The sequence below is a fragment of the Microchirus variegatus genome (assembly GCF_963457635.1).
Source record: "Microchirus variegatus genome assembly, chromosome: 10".
Taxonomy (NCBI): domain Eukaryota; kingdom Metazoa; phylum Chordata; class Actinopteri; order Pleuronectiformes; family Soleidae; genus Microchirus; species Microchirus variegatus.
The window spans coordinates 19,477,900-19,499,326 of NC_139811.1; the positions used below are offsets into that span (position 1 = coordinate 19,477,900).

A 21,427-nucleotide genomic window follows, 5' to 3' on the forward strand; every position below is an offset into this window, starting at 1 on the left:
TGGTTTATACTCTTAGTTTCCACCGTCTATTGGAAAAATTACTCCTCTTACCATATCCCCTTTTTTCCTCAACATCACTGTAGACCCGTGTCTTATGTTTTATGCACCAGTGGACTCTCAAATGTCCGCTCATCTTTGTGATGTGAGCTTTACTCACTGAGCAGTCTCGACTGAAGCTCCTGTCATCCTCTTCCTCCGACAGCAAAGCTTCTTTCAAAGTCGCTTCAGAGCTGTTCGTCTCGCCACGTTGGCACAATATGAGAATAAGCTGGGCCTGATTATCAGTATGTTTGCAGTACACTTTTTATGATCAGGTGGTAATTGCTTAATTGCACCATGTAGTGCACCTGCATGGCGCCATTGTTGTTTCTCAGCTCATTTATCCCTGTTTTTCTTTCATTTTTAACTTATCTGTAGTTTCTGAGTGTCTTTCCTCTTTGATATTTTGTGATTTCTGGAAAAAGAATGTTATCATTCAGTTAACTTGTTTTCAGTGGTGACTTTTGACATGGTGGCACTTTTAATCTGGTCCTTACTTTTGAGAAAGATAATTAAAAATGTGATATTGCCTATCATCATAATCCACTGTCTATCTAAGTGGGCAACAAATTATGGAGCAGAACGTTTTACTTTTACCAAAACATTCCAAACAGACTTTCGTTCTCATTTCCTTTGAATAATCCTGTGAAACCTGTATCGCCTCATGCTCCGTTGGTTTAATAATTATTCCACAGGCTGTAATTATGCTGAAGGAGTAATTTGAGAAGCTATGATTGATGTTTTTGTTTGTGTTGGTTGTGGGAATTATATTGAATTTTGCTGCAGTTCAAGTTTTCTGAGCCGAAGGAGACAAAACAAATTAAGGAATTCACAGTCAGGTCCAGTATGGACTGAGTTCATGTACAAAATGTGTGTTTGGTTGGCTCCCGGTGAAGGTTATATAGTAGGAAGAAAAGTGTGTTCCTGATATAGGTTAAGTAAGTTTTTAACAAGCTCTATAAAGATTGGATAATAAACCTGCTGACCTTTTCAACACAGTCGCTGTCAGTGATATCAGAAAGAACAAAGCTGTCATTTGGTTCAGTTATTTTTTTTTTTAAGCGTTGGATGCAACAGAAAAACGGCCATTTTTTCCCCGGCCCCATTGGAAGCATCTCTCTTGGCTGCAGACAGCTTTATAGTTATGTTAATTCACCAGCTGATTGAGTGTCTGTGTGTAAACGCCCAGTGGCTTGGCTACGTACTTGATTATTATTTTGGCTCATGAGGCCATTATAGTTTTACACAAGAGCAACTGTAAATATGGTTTTCTGTGCAACAGAGAATCATCTCATACTGTAGTCGTGTTGTTCCGATCGATCTATTCCTTCACAATCGTCACACTTCTCTTCCTGTCCATTTTATATTAATTAAAGAGAAAAAAAATCATCATCGTTTTTTTATTTTTCTGGCACAAACCCTTGTTCGCTATTTCAATGAATGATTTTCTTGACTGGCAAATTTAAATATTTGGTGATCCACACTCATCCCTTCGATTACGCACACATGCAATCTTTTAAACTGTGGCTTTAAAAATCATTAGCTGTCTCTGTGATTCGGGGCTATTTAATTCCCCTCCCAACATTATTTCATGCACCAGGGACTCTGCTGCACAGCAGATATGAAATGCTGCACCAGCATGGCGGCTGCTGTCAGGTCACGATATTACATTGTTATTATTCCAGGGTTATTCTCTCTCATTTCAAGGGAAACCAAGCCAAAATCTCTTATTCGTGAGGGGGGAGTCACAAGGACCAAACTTGGCTACTGAGTTACTTCCTTGTCACAGTGTCAACATAATTTTTTATATTGAGAGGCAACTTGGTTTCTTATTGGAAAAAAAAAACATTGGCTCTCTTTCTTATTCTGCTGTAGTGTCTCTCTTTCTCTCGCTTTCTCTGCCACAGCACACACAACTTTGCATGTGCACCTGTCTCTTCACTGCGTTTCTGCTTCACCATAAATAAGATAAAATAGGAGAGTAAGAAATTTTTATGCCTCCGCGCCCATGACAGCTGTGACTGGAGTCATTATGTTTTCTGGTTGTCCATCTGTCTCGTAAATGTGATATCTCCAAGGAATATCTTTGAAATATGCTCCAGACATTAATTAGTACTTGAAGATAAACTGATTTTTTTATTTTTTTTAAATTAGTATTTTAGAGGGCGAGGAGCACTGTGACTGCACACCTGTCCCATTTTTATAAATGCAGGAAGTCATTTTATGACATGGTTAGTGAGGACAGACCTCCTCTTAGACTCAAAGATGGACTAATTAGAAGGTTGAAGGTCAAGGGTGCTGATTATGTTGAGATAGCTATCAAGGTGGCCATTCCCTCTGATCACTTAATAGTAACACCAATGACTGGCATTTTGTTGGTAGAAAGTGAAAATAAAATGCTCATAATTTAATCTCATATCCATTATGGACTCTATACTCAGGTATATGAGAGGAGACGGTTACATTGAAATAATCCCACCAGTATAATCGTAACTTTGCGTTTCATTTGACAAATTTCCATCCCTCAAAGACCTTTAAAGTCTTCACTTCTGAGATAATCTGTTATCTCATGTCTGGACCGCTAAGCTGCAATCTGACTACGGAGGCATTTGACCGTGATTCAGTAATTCTAGTTCTTGAGGGAGTTACAGTTTTTTTGCCTGCTACTAAGCATATGGTAAACTCTGGATATGAGCGTCCTCTATGATTATTTAGCAATGTTCCCGCTATGGTTGTAATTGTCCCATGATCTGAACTGCAGTCAACCAAACAGCAGCTATGAATGAAAGATGTGTCAGTCTTGGAGTCCTCTAGTCAGAATGCTTAAATGGCCTTCAAAACCGCTGCGATGTCTGTGCTGTTAGTGAAAAGAATGTTTACATGGAGAACATAAAGGTCCTATTCAGTATAGACAAATGACTTATAGTGTAGACCTTTGACTGGTATTTACAGTAAGGCGAGAAGAGCACAACATAAGTGTTATACATTTACTCACTATGTTTGCAGAGAATGTTGACATCGAATGCTGGGTATTGAAGGTCAGTCCAGTATGAATATAATTCGATTCTGGGCCCTTTTTTGTACAGATATTATCCACGATACCAGAGCCATATAAACAGAGCCGATGTTAATACCACAGTGAACGAGTTAATGAGTGTTTTGCTCTCAACTGCAAGCCTGGGTGGGTATTAATGAGGCTTTCCTGGTGGCATTGATCACATCAAGGTTTTTCGGAAACTCCACATTGTTGCTTGATCTTATACATCTATAATGTTTGGTGGCCAAAGACTGAGCTGTTGTTGAAGAAAATCATGCAGACCAGGAGAGCAGATCTTTCCTCTGAGCTCTGAAAGCCCTCGTTGATTATTCAAAGTGAATATACTTTCCTTCTAACTTTATTCCATTCCCACTGGTCAGAAAAATTAATCTCGACTTGGAACAGGTTTTTCACCAGTGGGACTGTTGTTTAATTAGCTTTCACTTCCATGTCAAATTACTACTAATGCTTATTGTCCATTAATTTCACGGTCGTTAGCCATGACACTTCTGACTAACCTTACTTTTTTCAACTTGGGACACAGGACTCAGTATTCTAATTTTATTTTCACCAATTAGATCAGTTGAGTAATTTATTTAGAAAGGGACTAAAGTAAAAGATACAGAATAGTAACCACCACAGCATTGTCTCTGAGCTTCATGGTGTTGTTCTTGTTGTTTTCTGTATCTGACACATCTGTGGAATCACATTTCTGCAGGGTTATGAAAAAACAGCATCAGGGCAGAAAAACCACTGACAGTGGGGACAGGAATCAGCTTATTTTAGGGTTTACCTGCTATACTTTTAATGTGAAAGAGGCTCTTGGTGGGGTATTAAACACACCCAAGGAGCTCTGAGAGCTGGCATCCTCTTTACATATCATTGTGAAGAAGATGATGAATGATCCAGCGAGATGACTTGGTTTCCTGTAGATGATTAAGAGCTGCCACAGATCTCCACCCCTGCCCCATTCTTCAGCCCTGGCGGAGGCTGTGACAGCTAAGACAGAGCCGTCACCAGCCATCAGAGAGCGGTGACTTATTAAAAATAATGACCGAGTGTGTAATGTGACTGACAAGTTTGGTGTGACAGCTGGTCCATACCTATATCTGGACACATTCTGAGCTCTTGACATGACTGACATGCTGACTGAGAACGTGAAATAGGAGAGGACATTTCATTTTAATATTTAAATTTCTCTCCACCTGCAGGAGGGAGCGGGTGGTGGAAGTGAAGGAGAGCAATGCTTTTATTTGTGCAGAGGTTACATGATGTTAAACCCAAAGTAACTTTTCTTTAATGTGATGTTTTGTCAAGGGACTACCTGAACTTGATATCGACAACCACTTGCTGTCTGTTGCACACAATTTGGGGAGGCGACAATAAAAATCTTACTTACTATGTTTTAATATATATAATATATATATATATACATATACATATATATATACATATATATATATATATATATATATATATATATATATATAAATGCGTACATATATACGTATATATGTACATATATGTGTGTATATGTAAATATATGTATATGATATATATATAGTATGAAGCAGAGAGTTGTATTCATCCACCTTTCAGTGCTGACTCTGACTCCAGTAAAGATAAGAACTTTATTGTCATTATAATAATAATAATAACTTTTATTTATAAATCACTTTTCATACATTAAAAGATACATATTTAAAAACAGCCAATCCCACCGACCCCAGCACACACACACATGCACGCACGCACGCACACACGCACACACACACACACACACACACACACACACACACACACACACACACACACACACACACACACACACACACACAAACAAGATCTACGAAACGTGTTGCTGACAATATGATATATGACAATCATACAATATGACCAGTATACAATGAGTCTGCAGTGTCACCTTAGTGGAAGATGCATATAAATGAATATACAAGTCAAGTAATACAATGACAATAGAAATTATAACCTTGTAAAATAATAAGAATAAAGTACTACAATAAATGTCCAACTGTTGGTTTTTGGGGTGGAAAAGGGCACTTCCCGAAATGTTGAACTATTCCTTTAAGGCATTCTTGGAGTTGATAAAATTGGCCTTTGTGTTTTTGGCCAACCAGGAGCCTCTGTACACGATGATGGATTACACTGCAACACCCTGATCCTTTTCAGCATCTGCTGAATGCTTTTTTTTTTTTCTTTTTTTTTTTGTCATCCATCCATAGATTCATAATAGATCCTACATGTAGCCCAAGAGAAGCTGATCCCTAAAAACTGTCAAACTTGAGCGATGCCTGGTTCAGGCTGCTCCGTCATAAAGGATATTTATATATAAAATTAAATTAGTTTGATGATAAAGAGGCTCAGATGCCCGTGGTCAGGCAGGAAATCAAAGTGAAATGCTGAACAGAACAAGTGCCTATTCAAAAACAGCATTGTAATCCGTCAGCTCTTGCCAACAGGGCCGACTCCACTCGGCGTAAACTCCATTTAGCCCAATGATTCCGCAACACATAATCCACACTGAAGACAGTACACAGGGATTGATTTCACTGGTTTTTTTTTTACTCAAGGTGTTTTTGCTCTTTGTAGTTTTTAATCTTCGTTGTTCATGCTCAAACATGAACACATACAGCAAAACAAATATGATGCTGGTAGCAGTGACTGTGATCCCTTGTTTCTGATTACAGGCTCTCCACAACACAACGTGCTGTTTTGTGAAATAAAATATTATCGAGTGACAAAATTACATTCGGCTGCATTGATGAATATGTTCCATCAGACTCCCATCACGACACGTAAGTGGTGGAATTTGTTTAATGTGACAGGAAACATGCTTGCAGATGTGAGGGTGTTTAAGTTATGGGGAGCCAGCTTGGCATGCTGGTAGAGGAGTGACATGCATAAAGCTGTAATGATGAGTGAGGCATATTTTGTGTGTCTGTGTAGTTGTGTGGATCAATTCATGAGGACCCAAAAAATGTAGAAACGAAAGGAAGCGAGGACATTTTGGCTCTCACAACTTGGTTTTAAGGTTAGGGTTGGATTTAGGCATTTAGCTATGATGGTTAGGGTAAGGGGCTAGGGAATGCATTATATCTCAGCGTGTGTGTGTGTACTTAAAGCCTCAAACGTTCTCAAACTCACTGCCAACGCTGTCGCTAACGCAGCAGCCTTCTGCATTATTTATCCCCTCAGCAGTGCAACCATTTTAACTGCTGCCGCCGTCGTTGCCGAGCAGGCAGCTGAGAAAGTGCCCACCTTGCAACTCAAAGACCTTTTTCATAAACTTTACGGCTGTCTTCTTCTCTCAGTAAGCGTTAAGGATAAAAAAGGCCTCTCTCGTTTTCCATGTCCTACCCCTTGAGCTCTATTTTTTGTTTTAAACTTTTTTTTTTTTTTATGATAAAACACCTTTATTGATATTGATATTGATTTCCTTAACAATAACACCAGATCACAAGCTCTACATAAAAACTGTCAAACGTGGCCGACTGTAATGCTTAGCACTTGAATTTGCCCTCCAGTGCTCTTTTTACTTCATGTCCCAGCTGCTTGAAAAGCAAATGGAATGAGCAAGAGAAGTGTCTTATTAACTACCTATTTTGTAATAGAAAAATGCAAGAGGGGTACGGCAGGATGTCATTCAGTAGAAAATGAATTCAGATCTGACTGACTGTTCCTTTATGCCGGTGGAAAGGATTGTCAGTGTTTATTAATAGTGCATGAACACCACGACTGTTGGAAGGTAATAGCCATGTCAATCTGGAATAACTGATGAATAAGCTCTTTCAGAATATACACCAAGTTCGAAATAGGTTTTAATATTACAAAAGCAAAGCAGTCATCATCTATTTATTGATTTTCAACCGACACTGCTCCACCTCCATCACTGAATCTACTCAAATAATAAAAAAGTGTTTGAACAGGAGCCAACATGGCAGATATGGTAAAGCTCTTTTGTTGTAGATAGAGTTTTGCCCTGTCAGTAATATTTAAAGTGGGATTTACTGATACAATGTGCACTTCAGGGTGTTTTGATGGCCCGAACACTACATGGACAGCAAGAGATAAACTAGGTACCAGTGGGAACGGGCGCACATAAAGAAAATTAGATAGCATCCTCTTTCTGGAGCAATAATCCGCCCTTTTTTTTGGCATCACGTCTGCCAACCATTTGCAAAGCGGCGATAACAAAATGGGATTCTTTGCGGGAGAAAAAAAGCCAGATGAATTCACAGTGATCGGGGCCTGTGAAAGTCTAACAGAAGGATATAACTTATAACTTCTTCATTCAAGGTCAGATATTTACAGTGATTCATGGTTGCAGTTTATTTGACGACGTATCGTCACTGCGTTACATTTTAAAAGTGTGATTTGTGGGTGGTTGGTGCCAACAGCTGACCTTTTCATCATGACAAGAATACTTGCTAATGGCCATGTCATCTCTGATGTCTTTTTTTGTTGGAGGCGGTACACGGGCGAACATGCAAGGTCATGCCATGTTTGCAGCTCCGGGCTTCCAGACATTCACACTCGGCAGCTGTGAATACTAATGAGACATGTTTTGTTTGGTCAGAAAGGCGTCATTGGCAGCCGAACCACACGCGCTCCTGTTTACAGGTCAGCACTCACACCTCTGGCATGAACAAGGGAAAACTGATGTGATATTGGCAGCTCGTGCACGTGACTTCTCTGACATTTATGTGGCATCTGTAGTCAATTAAAATTTTTTAGCAACTAGGGCTGTCAATCTTCCCCTCAAATCATATTCGAATTTCTAATGCTTCTTATGTTAAATATTTGAATAATATTCAAATTGTTTTCATCTATTTTCTTTTTTTTAATTACATCATTATATGCACCGATACAAACTTATTATTAGGCAATACCTCCTGTGTCCACTAGAGGGCCCTTCAACCACATCCGTTATGTAACATTTGCAACAAGTTTTACCAAAACATGGCCAGAAATGTATAATAAATATATATAAATAGATAAGATATAACGCCAGAAATATTCAAGAAATGATGTTTAATGAAGAAGCTGATAGAAATCTTCTCCCGATGGAAATCCAACATTTTTCCACACACCGCTTTTTAAGTTTTCCGGACTTATATACGTTCCAGCTCTGCATCTGTTGGAGCACTGCTACCCGCCATCTTGTAAACACAATGCCGAACCGCAAATCAATCATCGTGCGGCGGCCCCGAACGTCACGACGCATGGCGTTGATTTTCGTCGTTGCTAAGGCAGAAGTTCCAACGTCAGTTTCCACATTCGAATCTTCTCATTTTTTTAAAAATTCGAATTGTATTCGAATAGCGAAGTTCGTTTTGACAGCCCTATCGGCAACAAGAGTAAACAGTAGCAACACAGGAGCAAGATCCTCATCCATGTACATAACAATTCAAAACTATTTAGTTAGAAGCTTAACAAACAACACTGATGATTGATTATTAACATTATTTTCCTTTTAGTTCTTTTCTTGTTTTGGAAATGTCTTCACTGTGTCCACTAGGTATTTTCTATTTTCGTCAGGTTTCTGTTTGCTGCTGAGTCACTGGTGTGTATGGGGCTTTTAATAGTTTGTGTTGAAATGATGTGCTGTGCCTGTTGTGACTGAAAACCAAGACAGTAAATTTTAAGGTTGTAAAACCAAAGCCAGGAGCTTAACAATGCTAAAACGTCCTTTTAGGGAGAGACTGCATGTTGGTTGATAATTCTTTGTGGGTTTGCACAAGCCTTTGGCGCTGCATACACTGAGCTGTTGTCAGCATACAAAAATTGTTTAGTATTGCAGAAGAAATTATCATTTACTTACATTAGGGAAGGCCATTAAAGGTTGTTAAATAAAAGTAACAGAGACATCAGGGCTTTGTTAAGAACAGCTTTCTCCTTCGCCGCCTAAGATGACAACTTGCTCAAACATCCTAATCAACAGAGCAGTTCACTTGTTCAATTAAATCTCTTCACCTACGCTCATTTTCGGTCCGGGGCAGTGTCTGCTGCTCTACATTTCTGGACAGGTTTGAGAACTTATTACCTCCTCTCATCTGACAGCTCTATACCGGAGGCAGAGGACGTGAGAACGAGACGGGCGGCACGGTCAGCTGCAAGTATTTGCAAAATAACCCTACCACACGGTCAAGGTTTTGTTAAGGTCTTTGTCATCCTGTGGCTGAAGAGGAGCTTTAATGTGTTGGCTGAGGTCTAATGGGATATTGACCTGACCCTAGTCCTGCCTGTCAAACATCATCAGTCTTGACAAAAGCGGTGAAAGAGGGGTGAGCAGTGTCCCACTGAAAGCAATCCAAAAGCCAGGAGCGAGAAAGATGTTGACAGATGACAGCCTGGGATCCAGTTTCTAAGAAATGAAAGTTTAAAAAAACAACAACAACAACAAAAGCTGCCATCATAGGGGGGAGCATTTAAGTCCAATATGTGCGCCTGTCACACACAAATACATAACAGATTAGCAGATGACTGTTGGGTAATTACACTTCATGTTGCAGTCTCTCCAACCAATTAACCAGCAAGGGTTGAATGGAACACTTAAATCTCTTGGGGATTTGGACAGCTGCATAAATAAAGTTCATCGGGGGCATCATTAGATGATGATTTCATTCAAAACATGTCCAGAAGTGCCACAACTGCAGAAATGATGTTGCTTCGCCCACTCACTGCACCTCCGTTTTGTTTTTCCTCTCTCTTTGCTGAGAAGTTTGTGTATGAGTCCAGAATAATCCACAAAAATCCCTGCCATGTCTCATACCTGCAATGGAAGATTGATGGTGCCATGAATTTTTATCTGCTGCCCTCTTTACTCTGCTCCAGCAAGTTCCAGTGTGTCATTTATTTTGTCAGGATACACATCTGTCAGGAGCACCTCTGTTTTCCAGAGGTGAATGAACCTGTAATGGGCCACAATAATGTGACACTTCATATTCTGTCAGTCTGCACTACTTCTGTGGCAGTATGGCATTAGGTAGTCAATCAGTCATTTTGGTCAATCATCCATGAGGAGACTAGTGTCAATAAAGGAGGAGGAGGAGCATGAAATGAAAAATCCATCTTAAAACCCGCCACTGACAGTGCACTTTGCTCTGTTGTCCTTCCCGAAAGTGAATAAACATCATGCTTGATTTCAGCCTGACAAAACTGAATGTGAAAGACGGTCTTGCAATAATTATAAAGAGTCAAGTTCCAACATGCATTTTGAAAGAGTCTGTGATTAATAATCATCTCTGTTAACGTGAGCCTTGATGGACAAAATAGGATGTGTTTTTGCATTACTGGCACAAATCCAAGCTTTTGATTACTGAAGTGCCTCCTGGTCTTTTTTGACACATAATTAACGAGTGAATCCGTGTGGATGAAGGCAGAGATGACAAATATGCACATTTTTGTGTCATTATTGATCATCTGCTATAGCGGAATACGACACCATAATCATTCTCATGATATCAGTGAGTGCTTATTACATTAACCTTCAGTGCAAGGTTAGGGTTAGAGTTCTTTGGGTTTTTTGTCTTGATTCTTCCTTGTGTGAATGCTTCTGAAGAACCGATACCTCCCATTCCTGACCATAGACATTCCCCTGTGGTCTTACAAACCGTTGCTGCTGTTCGAGCATGTTATCTTCTTTCTTGTTGGAGTAGGAACTCATCCACCGCTTCTCTATGTGGTTACCACACAAACCAGGAGGAAGCATAGTAGATTTGACAGTTTAAGTCAAAGATATCACTTTCTCAAGAAAACAGCCATATACTGTAACTGTACTGAGATTAAGTTACCACGGCATAGAATTATTCATTCATTTGTGCCTTCCATTCAATGCATTTTTCCTCATCCATGTTGTAAGTATTTCAGGCACACCAATCTTAAACTAGTGAAGGTTGTGATGATCAGTTATGGTAAAAGTTATTTATTGGTTTAGGAGGCTGTAAATGTGTATTAGCCTATGAAGAGACGTCTAATGCGGTGTTTCCATCATTGTATGGTGCGGTTTGGAACGGTAAAGCCCTGCATCAGGCTTGCGTATCAACTGAGAAGAATACCTTTACTTGGTAGATGGGGTGTGGGCCGTGCCCGATGTCCACGTCAGCAAGCTACATAGTGTGGCGTGGTACCGGTGTGACAACAACGAACAACGACAGTGAACTAGACACAACGGACAACAAAGGAGGACGTCTAGCAGCTCTTTTTTCCTGCTCATGTTGTGGCTGTTTGTCTCAACAAGATGTCAAGCTTTGCATGAGAATAGACAATGGTCACTTCTGTTGCCCAATCAGCTGACTGTCGTTGGGCGGAGCCTGTTCAGCTCCACTTGGACCGTACCATTTTACTCTGGTACCCCAAGGGAAGAGTACCAAAAATGAAATGGTTTGGGCTGGTTATTTTGGTACTGTTCCAAATAGAAATGCAAAAAAAAAAATATATGTTTTCCGTGTTCCACAACGTGAAACCCAAGCTTAATATTTAGTCAACTTATACTAACACAATACAGAGGATGAAATATTTGAAACTTGCAGTGCACAACAGCTAAAGTGCAGCCTACAAAATGGTCAAGCAATTGATACAGCATCTCTAGAGACTGATTATAAGAGTAGGATTCATTGCTGGACTGTTGTATTAGGTGGGGATAATTGTGTACCAATTTAATTCCTGGTAGGCTAAATGTTTAAAGCTCTAAATGTTTTTATACAACACGGCAAACACTGACACATGCGATCATACTGTCAGGACATAAGTTGAGCTGACTGGAGGTTGTAACTCACATCAGAAGACATTTTCTTTTATTTTGCAGAGAGAGTTTCTGCTCATGGTTTATGAAACTGTTTCTGTCAGTCACCTTTTTTAATTATTCATTGTGGCATTGGTGGTTGTTATGGTGATTATCATTTATGTGTATGCACACACACACACAAACGCACATACACAAACTAAGTGGTTCACAAATAAGCTGCTCTCTGCAATTTTAATGCAATCTTTTATTCATAAATACTTTACAGCCATTTGGTGGCTCTTGGTGAGGTGGTGGTAGACATTAAGGTTTTTAGGTAATTGTTGTCAATTACATAATGCTTGTAATTGTGTTTTTTATGTTTTTTTTTTTTCCTGGTTGCATCTGACTGACTTTGCTTTCTATCAGCGGTACACAATTATAAATGCTCAACAAATGAAGGAGAATTCCTCTTCCTCTCGCATCTGGGATTCATCGATTGTTCTGTCCTTCTCACATCACTCTGCGCGTGAAGTCACTGAGGACACTGATCACAAAGTCAATACCACTATCACTATTACAACTTGTCTGATGGCACAAACTTTTGTCCTTTGCAAACCAAGTAATTTGGGTCAAAACACAAGGCCCTTATGTTTGTTCTCAGCATGTCATCCATACACCGTGGTGGTGTTCTTTTCCCAGTGATTTCAGTGATATCATCATTCAGTAATCACCATTACTGTACACATTTTTCCTTATATCAAAATGATCTCAAGGCTTATGGTTTTAAAAAAGAGACAAAAGGAATTGCAATATTAATGGTGTAAATGTAAGCGATGTCATTATTTTGAGAAACTTTCATCTGAGGCCACCAAACTTTTCCATAGGAAAATAAAAGCCAAACAAAAGTAAAGACTTTTGTTTCACTTCGTTCGATTCGCATAATTGAATTACACAGTTTATACCCCAGCCACTCCGTTCAGTTCTTGAATTATCTTGTACTTTTTCTTTTCATTTACATTGCAGTGAGGAATCTGATAGTGTGAGAAACCCATTTTTGGATAAAAAAAGACCATTTATAAAGTGTATCGACTGCCAGTGTCAGTGTTATCCTAAGAGTTTTTTAGTATTTCAGTTAGGATTAACAATTCATCTCTCATCAGTCTTCTCTCTTTCTCTGTGTCTGCTCAGGTGTTTACGAGGTATGGGAAGTGCTACGTGTTTAATGCTGCAGAAGAAGGGAAGACGCTCCGCACCACCATGAAGGGAGGCACAGGAAACGGCCTCGAGATCATGCTGGACATCCAGCAGGACGAGTACCTGCCAGTGTGGGGGGACACAGGTACGTCTGTGATTGTATGCTGTGTTCAAGTGTAAGTCTCATTTTTAACATGTTGACAGGGTCACACACAATCAAACCAGACATTGCCTTGTTTACTCTTCATAAATGCATCATGACTAAGAACCCACATGTCAAGAATATTGCATTTCTTTTTGCTTACGCTTTTCTTCTACTCCCATTCCTCAAGATTATATGATCTCTGCACCAGCAAAATCTGGTTACACTAAGCAGACCTGCGTACTGTTTTACTCCACTGAGCGTCACTTTACCTTTCCCATAAATAATGTTTTATCTTGTCGAGATTTTTTACAGGTAACAAAGATATTTTCAAAGTTGCGGTGACTCTCTCGTCTTTCATCTTTCTTGTTTGCCTTCCCTTTTTCTCTCCTCAAAGGAACACAATCTCCCATGCAAAGTAAATTTTACACCTTGAAAATCATATGAAGGTTTGAAAACTTTATTTCCCAGTTGTGAGCCACACTGAGCCTTTGAGTCATTCATCCACTTCCATTTACATTTGCCATAATCAACACAGAAATGATTGAATGTCCTCTCATAATGAATTCATTTTGTGGATGGTTTCACATCCAGAAAATCTTATTTGATTTTAAATAACATAAAGCTGCAGAAGGATTTGTCAAATCTTCTTGGATATGTGACTTGGTCATGGTTGAGGCAGTTATTGTTACTGTAATGCTTCACTGGTGATGCTAAAAGTTCACTGTGAATAAGACTCAAAACCGCAAAAACAAACTTCCCCAAACATGTCAGTGTGTGCACCTGCCGTTCTGAGTGGCGGTGTTGATTTCCCTTAGAGAACAAAGATCTTTCATACTGAAAACTCTTTCAAGTCGAGCTTTGAAGCCTCTTTTTTTTCTGTAGAGCAGTGCAGCGATAAATTATGCTGCATATTGATGTGAGTATTTGTGATCCTTTTAGTGGTTCAATCTGATTGTTTTAGGGAAACTGGTCGTCCATTATTGGTTCCATAGTGAGGCCTGACTTGATGGCTGACTCTTGTCTGAACCGAGGCGAAATGCAGACAGGGGAGTTCACAGAGCAACCAGTCAAGCTACAAGCTGCCGAGCAGACAGCCATTATTTACTCTAGGCTCAAACTTAAAAAAGATCCATTCTCGAAATCTCACATCTATCAATACCTTTTATGTTCTTCTGTGACATCGGGTCCCGCAGCTCTGCTGTCGATGCTGGACTCCTCTGCTTCATTTCCATTTGCACAGGCTGTACTCCAGCCACCACAACAGCATGCAGAGCACCTTCTCCCAGCAAGCTGCTCTTCTTTGTCCCTTGTTTACCCTCTTGTGGTTTAATTAGCCCGGATGAGCTGAGTCAGCCTCTGCAGGGAGTACAATGTCTCCTTTACTGAGCAAGGTCTCTATGCTGTGCAGGCACAATGAGCCCACACTGCACTGGGACTCTTATCCCATCTCCATCCACCAATCGCATGTTTTTTTCTTAATGTCTATCATCCAGAGGAAACCAGTTGGTCCCTGGGATACTGTCATTTTACCATGATTGACAATGTTTGAACATGTAATGAAAAAAACAAAAACAAGATTAATATAATTTTGTGTGGTGTGAGAAAATAGATTCTGCTCACAGGAAATGCCACTGGATAAAACGGGTCCCTCTGGACTAATGAATGAGTCTCTCTGTTATTTCTGCTCATAATGTGGTTCATCGATAGTTACAGAATTATCAAGTGAATTTATGCCTTTTTTGTGGAGGTCACCAGGAGATTTACTACATGATAACACTCTTTATTTGTTTTTGCATTTGGTTCCTCAGACTGCTGCATCTGAAAAACATGTTGCCTCTCTGAGCTTTGATCCCACAAACAAACAACACATTTCAGAAATGGTTGCAAATGTGTTAAAAAAAAAAAAAAAAGAAAAGAAAAATCCATTAATAGTTTTCTAAAAATTTACCATTCAGGATATTTTTTCAAATACTTTTTTAAAAAATATAATTAGTTCAGCTTGCTACTACACGCTGACCCTTTTTAATAAGTTGTTTGTGAAAAATCCTTCAAGCCTATGAAACAAACACAGAGATAGAGACAGACAGAGACCAGGGAGTTTTGTTTTAATATAAAGTGGCATTCAGAATATGACATTTCAGAGTTCCTAAGCAACCAATTACTTTGTGCTGCTTACTCACTGTGCATGTACCAACAATGTCACGGATGGAGTGATGCTGAATCGCAGAGACAGGTTATGCAAAGAAACATCGAGTTAATAAAGTCTCTTTTTAATCTAGTCTCTGACACTGTGAAACATGTCACACTCATTATTTCATTTGATTCTTGGCACAGCTTCGTCTCCACAAAAAAATAAAACAAAACTCTTCCTCAGTCAGTCAAGCCAGCAAACTCATAGGTTCACCACAAACACCACTCTCTCTGGACTATATCAGTGCTCCTCTGTTTTCTGTGATCAGGGTGGTTTCTCTGATCACAGAAGACCCATCTCACCCCCTCCATCACTCCTTTCAGTTACTGCCATCAGGCAGACACTATAAAGTCCCACTGGCCCATAAAAGCATTTACAAAGTCCTTTATCCCCTCTGCAATATCCACCCAAAATCAAACAGCCATCACAATGTGCATGACTTTATCTGTCATTGGTGTTCTCTTGACCATGTTTTCTATTTTAAAAAAGTGTCTTGAGATGTGTTGTATTTTATTGTTGCAGCCGTGTCAAAGGAAGATTTCTGTCACTGTCACACAGACAATAACGTTTATCCATCTATCTGTCCATCTGCATTTTGATCTTTTTTTTCACTTGATAGATTAACGTGGCCTTTATGTTTGGATTCATTCGTCATGCAGCTGCAGCACTTTGACGGTAGACACCAATGGGACTCATCTCTAGTCTTGTGCTTGCAATGTCCTTCTGTTTAGTTTTCCGTCGTGTACCATCCATCACTCTCTAAACTGAGCTCCCATTTTGTGTGGCAAATAGGTAAGTAAAGCCCCATCAAGCATTTGAGTGCGGTGCAAAAATCTCGCTGTGCCTCTGCACTCTGTCTGCCGTTATTAAATCAAAGCAATGGTGAAGAGCACTCTGAGGAGCACCTGAAAGGAGCAGAAAGATGTTGGTTCAGCAACATGTTAAACCAAGTGCAAAGTGAAAGTGGAAAGTCCTTGATGCGCTTATCTTTTTTACTTCAGACATTCCCTTTCGTCTTATCAGTGTGATGCTCATGTCTGTGAGTGTAGGACTAGAAGCTAAAGCTGTCTTTAGCAGAGCGGCACATTTCTTACATTGGTGCAGACAATTTGCACCAAATGGTCAGTGTAATTTTTAGGTGTCTCAGTATTAAGAAGTGATGTATGTTTTATTGTCTCCGCAGATTGTACGGATTTTCTCCTTGGTTAGGTTTGTTGTCGTTCATTGTCTTAAGGCTTTTTCATTTAGTCTCTAATCCCTTATTTGCTCGCAGATCATTCACACATCATTTACTGTTAGACAATAGCTGACAATAGTCTGTTTCTTGGGCAGCTGTGAGGGTAGATACGGTAGTTAGCCGTAATAAACACACTGTTTCTTTGTGTCAAATGGTTGGTTTGTCTGTGTTAGTGGGACAAAAGAGAAAGTGAGATGTACAAACTGAGTGAGGAAAAACGTGAATAGACTTTTAACAGATGTGTGGATGATGTCTCATGATAAAGAAGCAGATCTTGTAGCTATAGTAAGTATGACATAGTTATAAGCCCAGTGTGTAACACTTTGAGGTTCTGTTGACAAATATTGAATATAATACAAATGTATGTTTGTGTAAGAGTGTAAAATAAAAACAAGAAGCTTTCACATAAGACTTTGATATGTGCTTTAATCAATGGCCTTACCTAACAGAGGTAAGGTTGTCCCCCCATGTTTCTAAAGCAGCTTAAGGGACTAACCTGTCAGAGCATGCATTTCATGTTTGAAAGAGGTAACTTACCATTATAATGTAAACAAAAACCCTCTTTGATATGCAAAGGCCACTGTGGTTCCCTGACATACTTGGGAAAGGAAAGGGTGAGCAGAGAGTCATATCGTACTTAGATGTCAGTGATTCTTACCCCCAAAATACACTGGTTGCAGAATGGATGCACTCTGCTCAGATCAGCACAGATCCGCCAATTTACACTGCTTGCTTCTCACGTCCGCCTGCTTCCGCACGGCTGGACAGCTTGAGTCGTGGTACTTCACGCACGGAAATACTCTGTGTAAAACACAACAAACGGAGCAGTAATTCTACTGACCGAAGACATAAGAGCACATTGTGCTGGCAAAGATTCTTTTTGTGATGTATTGAAGTGTTTTATTTTCCTCACCCACTCATGCTGAATTCTGCTGAATTTATGTGGCTCTGCTGCAGCATGCGGTATCCACTCCGACCTTCCACAACTGAAAGGACCCGACACGCAGCCCTTACGCAGACGTTCGCAACCAGTGAACTATGACACATTGATTAGAATGGATGTGTTTCAGCTCTGATGGAGACGCAACACATTCGTTCTACAGCCAGTGTATTTTGGACCTTCTCACTGTATTGTTGTTGTTTTTTCCCTTGGTGTATCCATCTTCAATATGTGATGACTTTTGCGTAGGACACTTTTTCCACCTGCGACAAGATTCTCATCACCAAGATGGTTGTGCATGAGATTGAGCTGCACTATCACAAGTGACTGGAGTCCTTGTGTTCTGCTGTTTAGAGAAAAACCAGCCAACATAGTGCTTTGTGCAAACAGACTCAATTTAACATTTTAGCTCAGCATTGTTCCGCTGCAGTCTCAGGGTTGTAAGTTGACATTGAGTGAGTACTCGTCTGTTTAAATAAAAAACGATCTTGGGATGTACTGTGCACGGAAACGTACTACTTTGGACAATAAGTCCCTAAAAGCACTTAGAAAAAAAATACATTGTAATAGTTCCATTTTTTTTGTTGTCAGTCCATCCAATTCATCCAATTCTAATCCTAACAAAATGGTAAATGGCTCAACAGTCTTACACCACCATCTGTAGATCTGTGTGATTGAAAAATGGCACAAAAAAAAGATACTATTTCAAGCAGAGGCAGCATTTCAACAGATCTGTCAGTAAGTGTGACACGGTTGTGCTTTTTACACGTTATAGTGTACAAACTCATTTTTGTAGATTTTTGTGGATATTCCTTATTTGGACTGGGAATTCTGCTTCTACTTGCCAAACAAATTCCACTCATTGTAAAATAGACCTCTCATGAAGACTGACGTACATAGTCACCACAGAGACCGCTACTGGACAAGTGTGTCTGCTTTTGTGACTATTTCATTTAGCTATTTATTTGCACTCATTCATGCTCAGACCAGTTTCTTCATATAGGTCATGCCCTGGCTATGTCATATTTCCTCTCAGCAACATGGGAAATCACTTGAAACAGTGAAGGAGAACAGAGGTGAAAATATGACACCACGTGAATTCTTTCAGTTCCACACAAAGAAGGTAGCATGCTAATTCAATGACTTTCCCTGTTTTTGTTTAGTCACTCCAAGTCAAACGAATGTGATGGAAGTGATGATGAAATGCATAGTAACTACAGACCAGTGGAGCCATGTGTGATTCTGTTCAAGCCTTGTTCACATCCAGCAAACACGCTTATCCATGAGCCTCTTGATCATCTTTTGATAAGTACAGCTGCACTGACTGGAGCACAAATAAACATGAGTCCTGTTTGATGTGATCTTGAACTCTCTCAGACACAAACACACACACTCCTCGCTTGTTCAGACAGATGGTTCAGACAAACACAATCATCCCATTTTCACTGTCAGTAAGAGGTCATTAACTCATTTGTTATGTGTAAATGAACACCTTCACCATAGCAAATAATGGTCTTGATCAGTCTGAATCCACTCTCTCAGGTCATCACATTTCTGTTCTATAAAACCACTCTGAGATTTATTTCTTTGTGCACCCGAAACATCTTTCTTTCATCGTGCCATTTCTAAGCAAGTATCAAGGTGAGCATTTACTGAACTTTTTTTGAGTGAAAACGCTATGAAAAGCCTCTTGTCTGAAACCCTGAATCAAATACATTTTGTACTTCTTCCTCACTCCACCTTCCACTTGTAGCCGTATCTCCTGGGTCCTGTGCTGCACTCCATGTTCTGTCCTTCGATGCCCCTTCCTGTTTCCCTTCCTGAAGTTCTGAGTATAAATAACACCCGAGACATTTTCAAAATGAAATCCTTTGAAGGTTGTTCCATTTTTGTGGAACGTTGCTAACGTCTGAATGCCACGCGCGTCACCTGATTGAAAGCCAACGCTTTGTTTATGCTAGAATTTATATTCTGTCTGTTTTCAGGTCTTTTAATATTATAACTTGCACTCACTGCAGTCATCTGACGTTAAATCCTCTCCATTGTATTAGCATAATATATTAGCATATGGGTGTTTGTGTCATGTGCACATACACAACAGCTGAATAAATATTTTTGCGCAACAGGGAGGATGCTTAGTTTTTTTGTGAATTATTTACCAAGACGACAAAAGCTGTTGAACAACAATGCATTTAGGAAGATTTGGTGATTTACCGCCTTTATGCACAAATGTTCTTATTCATTTCTTAAAAGGATATTATCTTGATAAGGGCAAAACTAAACAATGACTTATTGTTATTAGTCACTGCCTGGTAGATTATACATCTTTGTTAAAGATGTCTTGTCAATATTATTAAAGAGCTGCATATTTGCATTGCATACAATAAGTTAATCACAACAGTGTATTTTTTAAGTTTAATAGTTCTGGATCAATAGTCACACTGTATATCTAATTCTGCATTTATCAAACAACTACTACAAGGACACCACAACACCTTTTTGTATTAAAATGTGACCTGTATTATTAAGTCAAGAAATGGCAAATGAGGAGTTGTCTTCTCCACAAACCCTAAATCCATGTACCTTTGATCCAATAGTTTAACAGAAAGCCTTAATGCCAATAGACCAGATATTACCAAACAAACCTTGTCCTTACCTCAACCCATTTATCCCTAATGCGCTAACCCCCGACTGTGAGCCGACAACACTGCACCACCTCGTAAAGATGACCTCAGAAGTCAGGGTCAGATTCCTGCTGCTTAACAAGCAGAGCCTTCCCAGAAAAGTTGAAGCTGTTATGGTTTGAAAAAAAAAAAAGGTTCAAAAATGAAACATTTTGTCTTGCAGTGTAATTAAATCTAAAGTGAAATGCATCTTGTTTGTGTGTGCACATGATGTTAGTCCAATTAAAACATGCATCTCCTGAATAATTAAAAATGTACTCGCTCTTATATGGGTACAGGGAGCCACAATAAACATGTCTACATACAGAGCTGGACTGTGTAGGGTGAGACATGAAGGACATGAAATGACAGCCAAGACCTTCATTACAGAGGATATGATACTATATCCAGGATCACAGGGCGGGACACAACGGACTCTGCACAGGAGAGGACACAAAAATGATTTAGCTCCCTCCCCACACACACACACACACACACACATGAACAGCAGTCTGTCATCATTTATATTCTCTCTCTCTCCCTCTGGCACACACATCCTCCATAACATGGTATGCATAATTTATGCACACCCTCATAAAAATGGAAGCAAGCATTCTGTCACGCAAACATCTACGATCACTTTCACACATTCTGTTGTTCTGTCTTGATCTTTTACTCACACAAAAACACAGACGATGTTTAATCCCTTCATCTTTTCCTTAATGTGAACGTATTCAGGCTGTCACCACATCGGTCGCTTCAGATGACTGATTGATGAGCAGATCACAGGAAGGTGATCATACTGCTGCTGCGGTGTGTGTGCATGTTCATTTAAGTGTGAGGCCTTGCTCAAGGTTTCCAAAAAATACTATGGGGTGTCTGGCCATTAAGGGCCTTGACTCAATGTCAGAGAGCACAACACAGAATGTCAGGTTCCGGGAAAACATTACCAAGGTCTAAAAATGCATTCTCTGTTCTCCCATTAATGTTGTGGGTGTTTTAATGTGTGTGTGTGTGCGCGCATGTAGAAGTGATCAGAAAGGCTGGAAAAGTGCTTTCATCTGTGGAGTCAGCACTAAGCCTTCTTCTTCTCCACCAGTGTTTGATGTCAAGACAAATGGCACAGTACATCTCTGAGTGTGTGCTGCACTAAAGACAATCATAAAACCCATGGCTTTGAGTCAAAGGCACAACATTCATCACGTAAAGGCTTCTTCAAACAGGAAATTCAGTTT

General features: G+C 39.7%; 1 protein-coding gene across 1 annotated transcript in view; it reads left to right on the top strand.

Moving 5' to 3' along the window:
* Positions 1-21,427, top strand: part of asic2 (acid-sensing (proton-gated) ion channel 2) — a gene marked incomplete at both ends in the record, with an annotated part of 292,887 nt that overhangs the window by 258,304 nt on the left and 13,156 nt on the right. Inside the window, one exon of the mRNA XM_083896352.1 lies at positions 13,011-13,161. Within this exon, the coding sequence (XP_083752478.1) occupies positions 13,011-13,161 (151 nt within the window). The remainder of the gene's footprint in view (positions 1-13,010; positions 13,162-21,427) is intronic.